Here is an 18,157-nt window from a genome sequence, read left to right as displayed (position 1 = left end):
GGGGCCAGGTAACAAAACTGCAGTTTCTTGAGAGCTGTGGGATTAATATTTTTGGGTTAATATTTTTGAAGATGACCCTTTAAAGTGAAAGTATTTTAAATAAAAACGCTTATTCTGCTTCCTTTTTCATGAACCTTTGGTAATTGTTCAAGACTGAATATTGATTTCAGCTCATATTTGGTACCTTTATTCTTGTTAGCTTTGACAGGCATTTATTTTGGGTTTGGAGGGAAGAAGGTCTGATTCTAGGGACCTCTTTTCCCTCCCAATTCCAGTGCTACCACAGCTGATGGTGTCAACCAACTGTTTTGTATGGAAGGTCCTTCTCGTACTCAGTCTACTGCTGTATGCAAGGGTCTCTGCATTGGGGTAAATGTTTTTGGATTTGTGGTACATATCTTCCAGCACAAATATTGTTGAATAGTTTAACTGTAAAATGATATATTTTTAAAATTAAAACTGATTCAATTCTCTTTGAGGGAATTATGTTCCAAATAGTGGCCTGGTTCATTATATTTTATGATCCAGTTTAGTGTGTCATTTAGATGTAACCACTGTGCAGATTTCAATGCTTAAAATAGTGCATCTGTTAGTCAGAAGTTTTGCAGATAGAGCTCCTTAAGAGTCACAGTCAAAATACTTTCAGGAAGGTTGTGGGTATAAGCCAGTAAACAGGGTTTCACTGTGAAAAGGCTTTTAAAAGGCCTCAGTAAAAAAGGAGGACAGACGTGTTTTCAGTTCCATCTTTACTGTGTAGAACTTTAAGTAAGGTTAACCAGTGCCCCAAGTATACTTTTAGAAGGCTGCTGTTGAATCCTGCTAGTGGCATCAATTCAGACCAAATGAGTTTGGCTATCTGCCCTGTGTTCCTAATAAACTCAGCTTCACTTTCAATTGAACATTATTTCCTGTAAAGTACAAAAAAATTGAAGTTAAAACAAAATTTCTTAAGAATTTTTAATATTCAATACATATGAAAACTTTAAAGGGTTTTTTTTTGCTATAGGACCAAAAATATACATCATGCAATTGTGTAAAACATATTTGTGTATAGTAACTTGAAATATTTACCACTGTTCAACAACTACATGGATAGTCTGTATTCTCTCCAGTTTTAAATATACATGGAAATTGAACCTAACTGAATAATTCTGGCCTCATTTGAAAAATACATATTTTAGTCTCATTTATTTCAGTACAAAGTTCTGCCAAATAAATGGGCTTAAGACCAGGATTCTAGGAAAATACAGCTATCAACATATTTTGAAGAGGGAAGAACCCTGTGTTTTTGAACGTTGTAATCATAATAAGATATTTTTCAACGTAATATGTTGCTCATAGCTTTGATGCACATTAGTCTTAAGTCTCAACAACCCTGCTAATTGGGTGCCTTCAGGTGCAATCCAAGGGAAGTTCTCCTGTGCAAGGTTCATTAGAATGGATGAGAGCTTCCATTCATTTGAGAGTAGCTTGACACGTCAAATGCCCTTCAGGAATATATTTACACAGAAAAGTTGTTAAAACCATTATTCACACTAGCTTTATTATATAGAAAGAAGGTTCCAGATCTGAATATAGTTTCTACATGTATCTCTTTAACACAGGCAAAACACTATCAAAACTGGCTAACTTTCTCAAGTTTGCATGCTGTTTTTCCTGATCATTTATTTATCTGACTATGCAGCAATGTTATGGGAAGAATTTTAAAAGGTGTTCAGACAGGAAACCTTATATTTATGTTAGTTGTATATTGTAAAAGATCAATACTTTTTATGTTAAATGCAGTGGGACTAAGACTAAAATCCTGTATATGCTTACCTAGGAGTAAGTCTTATTGATTTTGTTGTGGAGCTTAGTTCTGAGTAGCCACTTTTATAAACCAATTTGAAGTTTTATTACATTCAAGCAATATATAGGCGTTGTGAAATAAAATAAAAAAATAGACGTGCAAGTTTGCACTCTAAATATACATGAATGGGTGCATGATTGAAACCATAGTACTGTAAGTCATTTACATTGATTTAATTAGGAGTAATCAACATAAGGGTCATCAATTTTATCTTTAATAATATTGAGTAAGTGAAATTAAATCTTTTTGTTTTATAGAATTACTTTTGTTTTAAAGAAATTGATATTTTTATAACTGATATGAAGGATTTTAATAACTGTTACTTGGGTGTACTAAACTTTTATCTGCAATATAACATACAAAATTCAAACTGATGTCCTTTCTTTCTTCATTACACACACACACACACACACACACACACACGCATACACCTTCCATTTCCTCAGGTTGACATCTGTAACATGGGAATCTAGGAATATATATTGTTCTTGAATATGTGGACTGTTTAGGATTTTGCCACCTTCTTGTCTTGACCAACTGCTCTGCTAACAGCCGTGTGACAGAGAAAATGCAGTTTTGAGAAAAAAATGCACCTATTGAATTTTCACTAGTCTGCTCATTGTTACGATGGCACAGAGCTTCTGTCCATAAAAAGTAGCATACTATGATGCTGGAATTGTGACCTAAAGCATTCCTTTGAGATTTTTGTTCGGGAGAAAAAATGCATTGGCTGCTTAGATTTTGAGCACAAAATCACTATTTTGTATTATGCAAGCTGTACTGTTTGAACAGTTCATGGAACTATGTTCTAAAATGTGATGTATGTAGGCAGTATATTTTGCCGGGGTAAAGTTAACACTGGTTATAAAAGTTGGCATAGGGAATAATTTATGTGAGTTGTTTCTACACATACACATTTCTTTTAAATGGAAGAGGCATGATTGCAATTTGTTACACTCTTGTGTTCAGTATTTTGTTAGATGTAAGTACTTTAAAGTACTTTTAAAGTATGTGCAAAAGTGGACATGCTACTTATCTGACATGAACTGATTCCAGCAGTAGCTGGTTCTTAGCCTAGCTGTCAACGTTTCCCCTTTTTAAAGGGAAATTCCCTTATTCTGAATAGGATTCCTCGTAAGAAAAGGGAAAAGTTGACAGCTATGGTTCTTAGCTGTTACATCTTTCTTTCTTTATCATTACATTTTTGGGGGGTGTGATGCAAACAAATGAATTCCTGTGGGTGAGATTTTAAGCTTTTATTTAGTGAGATCAGTGAGACTGGGAAATGTTTCAAATTGGCTGGATCATGCTTATATTATATGAAGTATTATAAAGGCTTGATATTAGAATAATTTGGATTTCTGCTAGAGAAAAATTAAAAACCATTGCTCAATTCATGAGATTTGAAGTCACGTTGAAGGTGTTTTGCTTTTGGGATATTTATTAATGGAACATAGTGCTGGTTTAGCATCCACAATATATTGAGTATGCTGACACATATACACTGTGAGGAGCTAAGGACTATTGGAATATCTAGACACAATATTTAAAATCAAGTCCAGTTACTATTGCTGAAAAGTGCAATCGTTTAGTATTTTGAGTCTGTCTTTCTAGCTGTGCTATCAAGGAGATAACCAGGATCCATTGTAAAACTATTCATTTGTGAACAAGGTCAGCCAAAGCTTTACTTTCAATTTCTCTGCAGTTATTTGCTCTTCCAAACAGAAGAGCTGCTCTGCAATTTTAAAAATGACATGGCTGTTACTGTGGGAAGTGCAACAGATAAAAGTGAAAATATAGCTTTGCACACCATTCATGTCTTCTCAGCTGAATTAGGGGAAAAATTGCCCACAAGAAAATTTGTGTCAGATTATTAGTACAAATAAGTGGAAAATGGCTGCTACTGAGCACTCACAAATAATGAATGATGTGATGTTGACAGGTACAAACTGTTTGGAAAATAATGTGCCCAAAATTTCATTGTGCTCAGGACCGAGAAGGCAGAGGGCCTTTTTGGTGGTGGCGCCCTCCCTGTGGAACACCTTCCCTTCAGATGTCAAGGAGATAAAGAACTACATAACTTGTAGAAGACATCTGAAGGCATCCTTGTATTGGGAAGTTTTTAATGTTGGATGTTTTATTATGTTTTGATATACTGTATGCTGTAAGCCTCCCAGAGTGGCTGGGGAAACACAGCCAGATGGGTGAGGTATAAATAATAAAGTAATTATTATTACCTAGTTTTATGCACCAAAGTGAGGTTTTAATTTTGCATTCCTTGAACACCACCCCCTCCTGGTAACATAGCAAGTAAATTGGGGGGCGGAGCTGTTTGCAATGGAGGCGTGGTAGTGAGATAGAGTTGCTGTCAGAAATCCCCAGTGGGTTTGTGCAAGCCATTGGGCATTATTCAATAGCTCTTGGATCCTAATCATGCTTTGTGTTTATCATGGACACACACACACACACGTGTGCACATATGCTGTCTGGGTCCGAGTGATCCTTGAATTTGTTTTTTGTGCACAGCAGACCATGTCTTATCATATTGCCACTTTAACAGACTTGCATTAGTTAAATTGATGTAAATAAGCAAACCAATAATGGTTTTCATAATGCATCCAGAAAAATATTATTAAGGAAAAAATCAAGAGAAGAATCAACATTTGAGATGACTGTTCAGTTTGTTTGTTTGGTTTTTTAATCTATTTGCCAATGTGATATGGGTGGTGGTGGTGCAGTTTGGGAAAAACATGATTAAAGCTCCTTTAGATGTTGCATTGCGCTCTGGATCCTGGTCAAATGCAGGGCATGGTTTGGTGTAGGCAGTGGCAAAGCCTACTGTTCATTTCTTTTGTACAAGACAGATAAATCAGCAACAGCACATCTGACAAAGGTGGAACACATGGTGTTGCTTCTTCAATATTCTGTTGTAAAGATTATTTATATCTGATTCCTGTAAACCAGCTATGTCAAATACATCAGTTATTTTTTTCCCCTTCTTGCAGGAAATGTAAATGTTACTCTTCAAGTATGGGATATAGGAGGCCAAACAATAGGAGGCAAGATGTTGGATAAATATGTCTATGGCGCACAGGTATGGTTTAAAAAATTATAAGTTACTGTGGTTACTTATTGTTGGCTTCTCTAGGACCTTACTGTAAAAATGATAGTTTGCAGTAGAATTTTAAGAGGCTAGTAAAATGTAAACATCTGCTTAAGTGAAACTGTTTTGAACATTGGTTTTGTAGACTGAATTTTTTTAGCACAGGATTGCTTGAACAGTATTTCCTTTTATGAATGAAAGGTGCTAGTTTGTATATCCCTAACAGCTTTCTGAAACAGATGTTCATGGCCCTGCATTGTGGCTTAAGTTGAAAATAGCAGTTTTCGTCAAGGTTATTTAGATATCCCCATGGATATCTAAATAGGCATAGTGGCTGTTTTGAGTGCAGATGCTTCCTGGGGAGCAAAGGTAGAAGGAGGAAATTAAGAGCAATCCTATGCTATTAAATTCATTCAGCCAGCTGAGGTTCTAGGAGGGCAAACAAAAGAAGGCAACTAGGTAGCTAAATGTTTTTGCAGAGCAGTGAAAATGAACTGTGCTTTGCAAGTAGGCAAATTTTTAAATTATCAGTAATGCTACATACATTCTTTTCTGTTTAGAATAAGAAGCATTTGAGACAATGCACCCTCTGTTGTTAGTAAACTACAAAAGAACACTTGATTTTTTATAGTACTGCTTTTTGGACAGCTTGATTTATAAATATGTACAATAAAACTTACTCAAACCCACAGCCCATTTTTATTTGTGATGAACCTATTTTTGTTTTGTTTTCTCTCTGAATAAAGAGAAAAATAGGTGGTTGAGGCCCAGATGAAATGGGGTGTGTGGCAATGTATAAATATAGAGGAGGAATTGTTAATTGAAGAGACTGGAAATTGCACATTAGTAGAAGAAAAATGGGCCAACTTGTTAAATTTTAAAGCTAGTCATTTTCAGAAATGAAGTTAACAGATGTTTATTGCAGCTTACCCAAACCTGAGTCAACCTTGCTGCATCTCTTGAGCCACATCATGTTTTCCTACATAAGGCGAGGAAGCACTATAAAATGAGATTAAATTTAAACTCTCAATAATATGGTAACTTCACTATATGGCTGCAAATTATATACACAAAATTAAAAGCAATTGGGGATGTGAAATACTAGAAAATATGTTTCCCATGCAGCCAGTCCATGGAAATAGTGCCCATCTGTTCTCGAGGTATTTCTTCCAAATAAATGTATATAGTTAGCTTTGATATATGAAGTATTTTGAGTGTTCAAACCACCTAATATAAATTATTTTAGTATCCCTTAGAGCAATCTGGTCAGGTAGGTCATTATTTAGTATCTCCCTATTGCAGATGAGAGACTGAGGCTAAAAAGCAATAGCTTGCATGAGACCATCTGCTGAATTAACTATAATAGGCACAATTTGAGCCTTAGACATCCTTATTCATATTTAGGCACTACACTAATTCTATTACCATTTTAACTTATCAGGTAACCTCTTTTCTTCCTCAATTTCTTTTGATTTCAGATTTGCTTCATTAAATTTCAATGCTGTGCTCTACAGCAGAAGTTGCACTTGAATTACAAAAATATAGCTGTGGAAATAAATTTGATACCCAGAGTGCTGGTAACTTTGTGGACATCCATATTATAGGTTAAGTTTAAATAAGACTGTAAACTTTATTTAGACTTTATTTTTTATGCCTTAGCCCAGAAATTTTTTATCATATCCCCCTGACATCTTCCATATATCTGTTTTATTGGGCATGACTGATTCAGTCTGTTGCTAGAAGAAATAAACCATTGTCTGAACTTTTATATTGTCAATTTCACTCTATCATAATTTCAAGGTTAGAGATTCATAATTAAGACTCTGCAAACTTGAGGGTGATGGGAACTAGGTGCTGTCCTGCCGGTGACAGTGAAGAAGAAGAAGAACTTATATGCTCAGCAGCAACTAATGAGTCACAGTAGCCACTACACTCAGGCTAAATGACAGGAAAGATGAGGCTACATGGGCTGGGAGTAGCAATCCAAATTTAAGAAGTCCAAGGTCAGGGCAAGGAGTTCAGAACAGCACAGAAACAACGGAGTTGCCCTAGCAGGTTGGCAGGCTCATCTGCCAAGTTTCCAAATATAGGGCAAGGCATGCTTACTCATGAGACTCATGAGACTGCCAAGTGTGCAGATGCTCATTGCATCAAGGAGGATGCGCCTGTTCCCAGTGTTGGGAGCACTGCCAGGCCCTGGGCAAACAGGCTGTGCCTTCCCATTCTGACCCTGGTTTTTTAACACCTAGTGGTGGACTAACACCCTCACTGGATTCCATTGCTGTACTCCTTTCCCGGTTGGGGTGTGTGTGTGTGTGTGTGTGGTGGAATGGCAGGACTGCTTCCTCAGCCAAGACAGCCACATCCTGGGAGGGGGGTGAATCTGTCTGCTTCAACCTCTGTTGCTTAGTCTCAGCCCTGTCTCCCAATGTCACCCTCCTGTTCTCCATCCTCCTTCATCTCAGCCTGCCACTGCACATGGTGATCTCAGGACTTGTTACATCATCTCTCCTCCGATGATGCCCCCCCCCTCTTGGTCTTTGGATCTGGCTTCATGGGGTAGTGCCTGTGAAAGTGGTGTACCAGCTCAGAGGTGGGTACATCTATGACACCCTTCCTGGAGTGTTCGTTTAGTCCATAGCCCTTCCAGTCTATCAGACACTGCAGCAGACTAACATGGTGATGAGAGTCTAAAATCTGAGTCATTTCATATTCCTCTTCCACCATTACCAGCGCAGGGGGCATCTCCAAGATGCCACCCAAGGATGCTTGGCTGCAGAGGGGGATAAGGAGTGATCGCTGGGGGCATCCACATAGACAGGAAATGATCCTGAAATGCCATGGTGTTGATCTGTGCTTTAATTTGGAAAGGTCCTAGATGATGAGCATCCATTTTGAGGGAAGATGATGAGTGAATAGTTGCACTTTGAGTTTGGTGTCCTCTGGGCAATGTTTACTTGCAATTTCTTTGGATGCATTATTGGTGTTTATCGGCTTAAGGAGACTATCAGAAGAGATCATAAAGAAAAAAGAGAAAATATATGAACAAGAGGTGATGTGGAAACAGCAAGATAAGACTGGATAGAATTATGAACTTTGTTTGGACTGATTTGGACATTAACGCAGTAGCAAGAAGATGTTAGTTAGTTTGATTTATTACGGCCATTGGCCCATATGTAGCAAGAAGATGATCAGAATCCCCCTTCAGATCTTGAAATATGGGTCCCCTCAACAAAATTTAAAATTCGGCTTTGTAATTCGGAATTTATGTGATTTGATTTGATTGGCCGGTTAATAAAAATTATTTTTAAAAAACACAACAATTTCTTTGGATGCAGTTTTAGCCCAGCCCAGGTGCTCTTGATGGAGTTGATGCATAGTTGGAAGGTCCTGGACAAAGAATTTTGTGGTGGGGATCAGAGAGGGGGGCAGGGTCAGTCAGAGGCTTGTGGATGGTTTCCATAGTTGATGGGGGAAAAGGGACTGCTGGGTGGAGGGGGGGGGACTCTTTAAGGGGAAGCATTGTGATCCAGTCGTCTTGTTGAAAATTTATACAGCAGTGCAGATATTTCAGTATTGCGTTGGGTCTGTTCTGCCTGACCGTCATCTGTGGATGATGGGAGGAAGGCTAGTTGAGCTTGATACCCAAAAGTTGCAAAAGGGCTTGCTATAAATGGGCTGTGAATGAAGGTCGCCTCTCCAATATATTCCCTACATGGAGCCCATGGAGGCATAATATGTGTTGCACAAGCAGCTGGGCATCCTCCTTGGCTGCTGGAAGCCCTGGATGTGGCAAAAAGTGAGCCATCTTGCTGAAGAGGTCCATATTACTAAAGTGGTAGTGTGATACTTACAGGGTGGCAAATCTACACTGAAATCCATAGACAAAAAATTCCAAGACCCTGTGGATATGGGTAGAGGTTGTGACAACCTTGTAGGCTTGCATGGCATGTTTATTCCACAGGATTTGACATACCGTTCTACAACATGAGGTGCTTTGAAACACTAGAACTCCCTAGCCATGGAATGATGAGCCATGCATTGTCCAAAGTGGCTGGCTATGAATTTCAGCAACCACCAGAGTAGACTTGCCTCCCAAATGAGGATCTCAGTGTAGACATCTCAGTTTATTCTTCCCCGTTTGTCAATTACTTTGCTTCAGTGAAGTTTCAGCTAGTATGATTAGGAGTGCAACATAACCCTTAAAATAAAGGAAACTCTTATTTTTTCAAGAGCTGTCTCTTATCTAGAACATTGCATTTTAGAACATTTTCTGTGCATGTGTCATTTTAATGCTGGTGGTGGGGAGCTTGTATGAATTAACATTGAATAAGTGTTCAGTCTGTCTCATTTCTAAGTTCTCATAAAGATGGATTTTAAAAAATATAAACTTAGACATCTTAACATACTGTGCTTTATATATATATTTTGCTTCTCAGGCTGTCCTCCTGGTGTATGATATCACCAACCAACAGAGCTTTGAAAATGTAGAAGATTGGTATAATGTTGTAAAGAAGGTCAACGAAGAGTCAGAAACTCAGCCACATGTGGCTCTCGTAGGCAATAAAAGTAAGTTGTTGAACTGTTGTTTAGCTGGAATGTTTTGGTGATCGAGCTAAGATGCAGGTCAGCAGTATAATCCATATGCACAGATCTGCAGTACAACTATGTGAGCCTCAGCATTGCAGACATTGGTACATGTGTGGTCCCTTCTATTTTACTGGCACCATTGTTCATTGATTTTGGCAGGCTCTGGCCAGTAGAATGTAATATTTCATGCATTAGACCAAATGGGGGTGCTATGTTGTGACAGCAATCACAATGTTTAGTCTGCTGGGGGTTATCACTTCATGGAAATAACCTGCTTCAGTGATTAGCAGCATGACATTACCCATAAAACTTGGGAAATGTTGCCAGTATGTTTTCCTTATTTTTCTTATACAAAATGGTTGCATTATTCATCTTCTTTTTCTTAAACTGTGCTCAATAAACAAAACATAGCCTTAATTCCTAATAAGGACTTTTTTGCCTTAATTCCTAATAATAAAAATAATAATCTTTTATTATGAGATTATTATGAGAGATGACTATAATAATAATAATAAGGAAAACAAACAAACAAACAAGCCACTACCACGAGGAGCTTAACAACATAGAGGCAATTTAGTGTCATGGGGGCAAGGATAGAATGATGGGGCAAGAGCTATGTGTTAAGTCACAAGAACACTGTCAGGTGACTAATTTCCCCTCAATCATTTTAGCAAATCCTAAGGTTTGGTATTGTCCTTATCAAACAAGGTTTGGTCAATTGACTAGTCAACTATTGGTCATATATTTTAAAGTAACAATTTTATGAGAACAACAGAAAAACGTTTTTTTTACTCTACAGATATGACAATTGGCTCATTGCAGAAACAAAGTAATTTCATGTGTCACAATATACAGTAGTACCTTGGTTGTCGAACAGCTTGGCTCCTGAACAAATCAGCTCCCAAACGCCGCAAACCTGGAAGTGAGTGTTCTGGTTTGCGAAGGTTTTTCGGAAGCCGAATGTCCAGCATGTCTTCCACGTCTTCCGATTGAGAGCAGGAAGCCTTGGTTTTCAAATGGTTCTGGGTGTCGAACGGACTTCCAGAATGAATTAAGTTCAAAAACCAAGTACTACTGTATATTGTAAAACTTTCTATGTCACTGTTAATTACAGTAGATTCTAGAGTACGCCTCAACACAGTAGAAAAAATATTCAGTAACTGGCCACCTGCAGCAGAATAATTTAGCAGATTGAAGAGCAGGCAAGTAAAGAGCACAATAAGTGTTATGTAACTTACTATAACGTCATAACAAATGTGAATCATTCATAGGGGAAAAATCTGTTTGGTTTTTATCCTGAAACTCTAGGCTCAATAAATACAAATGCAGTATAAATAAATAAAGTGTGGATAATGAAATGAAAGCAGAAGGCAACACTGAGGCTTAATTCAGTACCTTCAGTTATTTCAGTGGCTGTTTTCTAGATTGCAGTCCAGCCCTTCACAGGAGCCTTACAGAGCAGATGGTTAGATCATGTACAAGAAGGAATTCTGAGCCATAACCTTTGCCACTGACCACTTGTATTCCTGTACCTCTTTGAAGATTCCTGCAGTTGTAGCAGGTAGCCAGTAAGAGAAGCTTTGCTTTGCTGTTAGGTTTCCCTCTTGACAGCCTCAGTGCTGAGGGGCAAGCAGCCCTCCATCGTTCCTGCCCTTAACATCATAGCACAATACAAAAGTAAGCTGTCACGGACACAGTGACATTCTGGCTTTCATAGAATACTTGGCAATGTTTGATTATAGTCAAATAATAAGTGGTCAATTTTATAGTATTTCATTTGTAAGTTGACTGAAATGCCAACGCTAACAAATCGTTACATTTACAGACTAGAAGATGCGCACTGTCTGCATTTATCACTGGAAACTTTTTAGAAAGTAATGTTTGTTTAGGTTTCCTTTCCCCTCCAAATTCCACAAATGATTGGAGTGAGGCTACAGAAAAGGCAGAATGCCGTGCCATCACAGTCCCTCCTAACTGCTGCATGGTGCAAATGTATAAAGGCAGCTTTTGATTTTCCTAACTTAGTTATTTGAAATAAGTGAATATTATGAATATGTTTATAGTTCTGTTCCCTGTGTGAAGTCTTGTTCAAGGGCTTTCAAATGCTATACTTCATGCCTTTTGTTTCCTACTGTTATCAAAGCACTTGAAAAAGCTTCATACAAATTTGCATGGATGTGATTTTCACTATGTAGAGTTTGTTCTGTTAATTTTACACATCATTCAATAGTAACATTTTCCCTTGTGGTGTATAGAGTGGTGACTGTGTGTTTTCTTTAATTAGAATCTGATTCTTCTTTTCTGCTTATAGAATCTTAGTACCAAAACCAAGTAGTCCCCTGTCCTGGAAATAAGAACTAATATAGCTCTGGGTGCCATTTTAAAATGCACATAAATCTCAAGAGTACCGGATAACTGTTCTGAAGACACAGCACATACTTGATGGCCTGTCATGATTTTAAATGGGGGACGGAAAGTATTTATACCAATCTTGTTGTGGACTTTCAGTTCTTGCAACTTCTGTGGATAGCTGTGATTCTGACATAATTGAACTGTAAAAATGGGAATACACCTAAAACCCCAGTAGGGTATTATTTCAATTTCTGACCTTAGGATATAGAGTAGCTTTAGAAGGGATGTAAATAACAACTTGGCAATATTAAATTTGCTTAACATCATTGTCATCAAACTTTATTATGGTCACAGAGCAGCATAAGTTACAAACATGCAAATAAAATAAAATACATAAGACTTAAAGAGGAGAGGGATAAAAGCTAATAGTTAAAGTGGTTATAACTCACATGAACTTAAAGCAGATAGAGACAAAAGACAAGTGGTTGAAAGTGACTATAAGGGAGGAAACATGAAGCAGCACAGGCGTTGCTTTATTTGCTTAACAAATCAAGTACAGTGGTGCCCCGCAAGACGAACGCCTCGCAAGACGGAAAACCCGCTAGACGAAAGGGTTTTCCATTTTGGAGGTGCTTCGCAAAACGAATTTCCTGTGGGCTTGCTTCGCAAGACGAAAATGTCTTGCGAGTTCTGCGGGTTTCCCCCCTCCCCCCCTTTTCTAAGCCGCTAAGCCACTAAGCTGCTAAAAGCTGCTAATAGCGCTAATCCGCTAAGCTGTCAATGGGCTTGCTTCGCAAGATGAAAAAACCGCTAGACGAAGAGCCTCGCGGAACGGATTAATTTTGTCTTGCGAGTCACCACTGTACTGATTTAAAATTATGAAGTTCAAGCTATATGAACCTGGGCTTCTCTTGCTCTGTACTACCCTGTGCTCATCTGGTACTACTGCGAAGAGGAATTGGGAAGGTCTTGCTTCCATTTTTTTTACTAACTATAGCATAAGCCGCTGACAGAGATCATCAGGGGGTTTGGGCTGGGTGTTCATCAGTATGCAGATGATACCCAGCTCTACCGCTCTTTTAAATCAGAACCAGTGAAGGCGGTGAAGGTCCTGTGTGAGTGCCTGGAGGCGGTTGGAGGATGGATGGCGGCTAACAGATTGAGGTTGAATCCTGACAAGACAGAAGTACTGTTTTTGGGGGACAGGGGGGCAGGCGGGTGTGGGGGACTCCTTGGTCCTGAATGGGGTGACTGTGCCCCTGAAGGACCAGGTGCGCAGCCTGGGAGTCATTTTGGACTCACAGCTGTCCATGGAGGTGCAGGTTAATTCTGTGTCCAGGGCGGCTGTTTACCAGCTCCATCTACAGTGGTGCCCCGCAAGACGAACGCCTCTCAAGACGGAAAACCCGCTAGAAGAAAGGGTTTTCCGTTTTGGAGGCGCTTCGCAAAACGAATTTCCCTATGGGCATGCTTCGCAAGACAAAATGTCTTGCGAGTTCCTGCGGGTTTCCCCCCTTTTCCCCCCCTTTTCCTGAGCCGCTAAGCCGCTTATCAGCTGATCCGCTGATAAGCTGCTTATCAGCTGATCCGCTAAAAGCCGCTAAACCGCTAATAGCGCTAATCCGCTAAGCTGTCAATGGGCTTGCTTCGCAAGACGAAAAAACCGCTATACGAAGAGCCTCACGGAACGGATTAATTTCATCTTGCGAGGCACCACTGTAGTACGCAGGCTGAGACCCTACCTGCCTGCGAACTGTCTTGCAAGAGTGGTGCATGCTCTAGTTATCTCCTGCTTGGACTACTGCAATGCGCTCTACGTGGGGCTACCTTTGAAGGTGACCTGGAAACTGCAATTAATCCAGAATGCGGCAGCTAGACTGGTGACTGGGAGTGGCCGCCGGGACCACATAACACTGGTCCTGAGAGATCTGCATTGGCTCCCAGTACGTTTCCTAGCACAATTCAAAGTGTTGGTGCTGACCTTTAAAGCCCTAAATGGCCTCGGTCCTGTATACCTGAAGGAGCGTCTCCACTCCCATCATTCAGCGTGGACACTGAGATCCAGCACCGAGGGCCTTCTGGCGGTTCCCTCATTGCGAGAAATGAGGTTACAGGGAACCAGAAGGAGGGCCTTCTCGGTAGTGGTGCCCGCCCTGTGGAACGCCCTCCCTTCAGATGTGAAGGAAATAAGCAGCTATCTTCTCATTAAAAGACATCTGAAGGCAGCCCTGTTTAGGGAAGTTTTTAATATTTAACGCTGTATTGTTTTTAACACTTGATTGGAAGCCGCCCAGAGTGGTTGGGGAAACTCAGCCAGATGGGCTGGGTATAAATAATAAATTATTATATATTATTATAAAGGTACATCTGAAAATAGGCAAATGCTGGTTAGTCTTCATAATTGTTTCCTAAAGCATGGTTTTTGAATCTGGCTTGCTTTAGGTTTGGGATGCAATGCTAAACTGTGTTTAATTAAAACAAAGTGGAATTTTCTGAACACCTTGCAGTTGTGCCAGGAGAATGGAAGGAGATACAGTGGTACTTAATTCATTTCGGAGGTCCGTTCTTAACCTGAAACTGTTCTTATCCTGAGGTACCACTTTAGCTAATGGGGCCTCCCACTGCTGCTGCGCCGCCGCCACACAATTTCTGTTCTCATCCTGAATCAAAGTTCTTAACCCGAGGTACTATTTCTGGGTTAGCGGAGTCTGTAACCTGAAGTGTCTGTAACCCAAGGTACCACTTTAATGTAAAAGCTTGAGGCTCATGCTTGATATGGCATTTAGTCATGTTAATATGTTCAGCCTGGATGAGACTGGGAGAAGATATCAGAGCCATCTTCAAATATCTAAAGGGTTGTCACATGGAAGATTGAGCAACCTTGTTTTCTCCTGCTGGAGAAACCTCTGAAGGGTTAGACTCGAACCAATGGTTTCAAGTTACAATAAAGAAGATTCTGAGTAAACATCAGGAGGAACTTTGTGAACGTAAGAGCTGTTCAGCAGTGGAACGGGCTCTCTTGGAATAGACTCTCCTTCATTGGAGGTTTTTAGGAAGAGGTTGGATGGTCATCTGTCATGCATAGTTTAGTAGAGATTCCTGCATTGAAAGGGGTGGACTAGATCCTTCAAGATCCCTTCTAACTTTACAACTTTATCATTTTCTGATTTTGTATGAATACAGCATTTTATGGCTTAAATGAAATGGTTCCTTCAGAACAAAGATAAACTTCTCTTCCTTTGCTTTTGTATTGTCTTCTGTATACTCCAAGGTCCCATAATTAGGCTGTTTTCCCATTCCTACCATCCATGTTTTTCACCTTGTTTTATTTCCTAGTCTATTATTCTTGCTACCTTTGTAGTTCCTCTGCATCCAATGAACCAAACTTGCCTATGAAAGCATTTAACTGCAATAAACCTGCTAATCATTAAGATGCAAGGAATCAAATTTCTGGCAGAGCAACATGCTGGAGTCCGTAATCTTGGAATCAGCTGTCCAGATCTGGGCTGTGAATGCAGCAACCTTTGATATACATGCTGACCATTTCGCATGGGGTTCCGTTCCTGGCTCCTGCATGTGTTGGTGGAGCACGTCTAAGTGCGCACTGCCCCATTTTGCCCTGGCCCCATTCTGCCTTCTTTTGGGTTCAAAAGGACCCCTGCCTCGGTGATCGCATGTCAATTGGACACACCTAAAATGGTTGAAGCCTGCATTACACTAGCAATTTACTGGATTTAATTGAGCAATGTATGGGGCTCTCCTGCCCTCCCACTCCACTGAGTTACATGGAGTGCTGGAAGTGGATGTTTAACTTTTGCCTTACTTTGATTTGTTTGGCTTTTGTGCAATGGGGAAAAATATAACTAAGTGTAAAAATTAATAACGTGATCCTATGTGTGTTTCTTTGGAAGGAAGTTCCACTGGTTTCAGTTGTGATTGCTCCCAAGAAAGTGTGTGTAAGTATATACCTTACCTGAGCAAGTACCATTGAACTAAGTGAGGCTTACCTCTAAACAGACATACATACCGTATTTTTCGCTCCATACACTTTTTCCCTCCTAAAAAGTAAGGGGAAATGTGTGTGTGTCTTATGGAGCGAATGCAGGGGGGAGGCAGGCGGGAAAAGCCCCCAAGAGCCACACACAACCTCCGTGTGGCTCCTGCAGGCTTTTCCCCAGGAGGGAGAAGGGACTGATGCGGCCAGTCAGTCCCTTCTCCCTCCTCGTAGAAAAGCCCGCAGGAGCCACACGCTCTTTAAAGCAGCTCTGGGGTAGCCAGCGAAGCCTTCGCAGGGCAGCGGGATGAAGGCTCCCCGCTGCCCTGTGGAGGCTTCGTGGGCTACCCCAGAAGCCAGAACAGAAGCCAGCAGCGCTCCCTCTAGCTGTTTTAGCTTCTGCCTTAGCGCCGCAAAGTCAGTGATGGGCTGCCCTTCTCCCTCCTCGGGGGAAAAGCCCCCAAGAGCCACACACACTCCACGCGGCTCGTGAAAGGGAGCGCTGAGCAGAGCCTGGAATGCATACAGGCTCTGCTCAGAGCTCCCTTTAAATAATTTTTTCCCTTGAATTTCCCTTCTAAAAACTAGGTGCACCTTATGGAGCAAAAAATACGGTAGATTTCACTGCAAGTTTCCCAAATTACCTGCTAAAGACCCCCCAAAAAACATGTCCTCTGGTATGTTATTATTTTATATTTCAGTCTTGAAATAAATTACTAGGGTGGCATACAGTACTAAATAAAAATGCAACAACAGTATAAAAAACATGAGGACAGTACTTATATTTTTTACATGTCACTGGAACTTTGTTCCCATCTCCTTTTGTGTACTTCCAAAAGGCATGCTAATAGCATTCGCTACTAGCTGCATTCATTCCCTCTGCAAGAAGTGAACTTCCTCGAAAGTTGCTGTTTCCTTACTATGCTGTCAGATAGAAAATTGATTTTGACCGGACAACTGAGCTTCCGTTATGCTCTGAAGGTTTTCTTTTCACTATCCACTTGTTGGAGGTCAACTGCTTGATACGAAGTGGTGAGCCATTATTGCGGGGAAAAATGGTGCTTAGAAATGCTGCAGAAAGTTGCTCTAATGAATTAATCCCATAAATATTTTAATTGCATTGCAGTCAATCATTATGTTGCCATGGCACTTAGAAGATGATGTAGCAGCTTGCTCATCATTATCCAGTGTACCTAGAACTGATCTTAAGGACTTTCCTTTCTTCCAATACAGGCTCCCCATCCCACCCAAGTTCAGAAGATAAAAGAACAAGTTATACTAATTTCAGCTTGAAATCTATTTCTATTTAATACCATTGACTACTATGGCAGAATATTTTTGTTACATAAGGTTTTCCCCTATTGGTTCCTTGATCCTGACAAACTCAATCAGTGTTTCCTCCCTTTATCACATCTATAAGCAAAACATGCAAGTGTCAAGTCAACATTCCTGCTGGATAAATTGTGACCTAGAATTAACCCAGACTGCATAGGAGCTGCTGTTACTTGATTTACAGCTAGCTGGTTAGCCTGAGGGCAGTTGTTATCAGTAACTTGTAGAAGGGGTAGGAATTATCGGTCAGCATTGTAGGGTGGATGGAAGAATGATACCTTTTCTCACAGATATTATCCAGATCCTTTCCTAAGCAGAGTCCAATAAGTCAGGTTTTTAAACAGCCATTGTGATGGATGGGCCTGAAAAGAGAGTGCATCAGTGCTAATTAAAAATGTTGATGGTATATTCGACTGAGTGATGATTAATTGATGCTGGAGTGCTTTCTCTGAGCAGGAAATGTTGTACTGTTGTAGTGTGAAGTTTAAAGGTTACATTTTAATGTAACTCATAAGGTTAATGCATTGAGCTGCCCGTTCTATTGGGATAACTTAATTGCTCTTAAAACTGTAGAGTTTAGTTAATTCTAGGTACTCAGTAAAAATTTACTAATTTCTGCACAAATAAGCTTAGGAGTTTTCAAGTACAGTGGTACCTCGGGTTACATATGCTTCAGGTTACATACGCTTCAGGTTACAGACTCCGCTAACCTAGAAATTATACCTCGGGTTAAGAACTTTGCTTCAGGATGAGAACAGAAATCATGCTCCAGCGGCGTGGCGGCAGCAGGAGGCCCCATTAGCTAAAGTGGTGCTTCAGGTTAAGAACAGTTTCAGGTTAGGAACAGACCTCCGGAAAGAATTAAGTATGTAACCAGAGGTACCACTGTAAACTGGCTTGTAAATGCTATTTTTTGTTTGTGCTAATGAATTTTTAC

At 40.0% G+C, this 18,157-nt stretch overlaps 1 protein-coding gene across 2 annotated transcripts in view; it reads left to right on the top strand.

The window, feature by feature from the left end:
- The window catches only part of RAB28 (RAB28, member RAS oncogene family), a 62,706-nt gene that overhangs the window by 15,788 nt on the left and 28,761 nt on the right, over window positions 1-18,157 (top strand). For both annotated transcript variants that reach the window (XM_083698471.1, XM_083698470.1), the window contains exons 3-4: window positions 4,855-4,943; window positions 9,392-9,521. In XM_083698471.1, coding sequence (XP_083554597.1) covers window positions 4,855-4,943; window positions 9,392-9,521 — 219 coding nt within the window. The remainder of the gene's footprint in view (window positions 1-4,854; window positions 4,944-9,391; window positions 9,522-18,157) is intronic.

Source organism: Podarcis gaigeae (assembly GCF_964106915.1).
Source record: "Podarcis gaigeae genome assembly, chromosome: 9".
In the NCBI taxonomy this organism is placed as follows: domain Eukaryota; kingdom Metazoa; phylum Chordata; class Lepidosauria; order Squamata; family Lacertidae; genus Podarcis; species Podarcis gaigeae.
The sequence above is the reverse complement of the archived record's forward strand: the minus strand, read 5'-3'. Positions and strand labels throughout refer to the sequence as shown.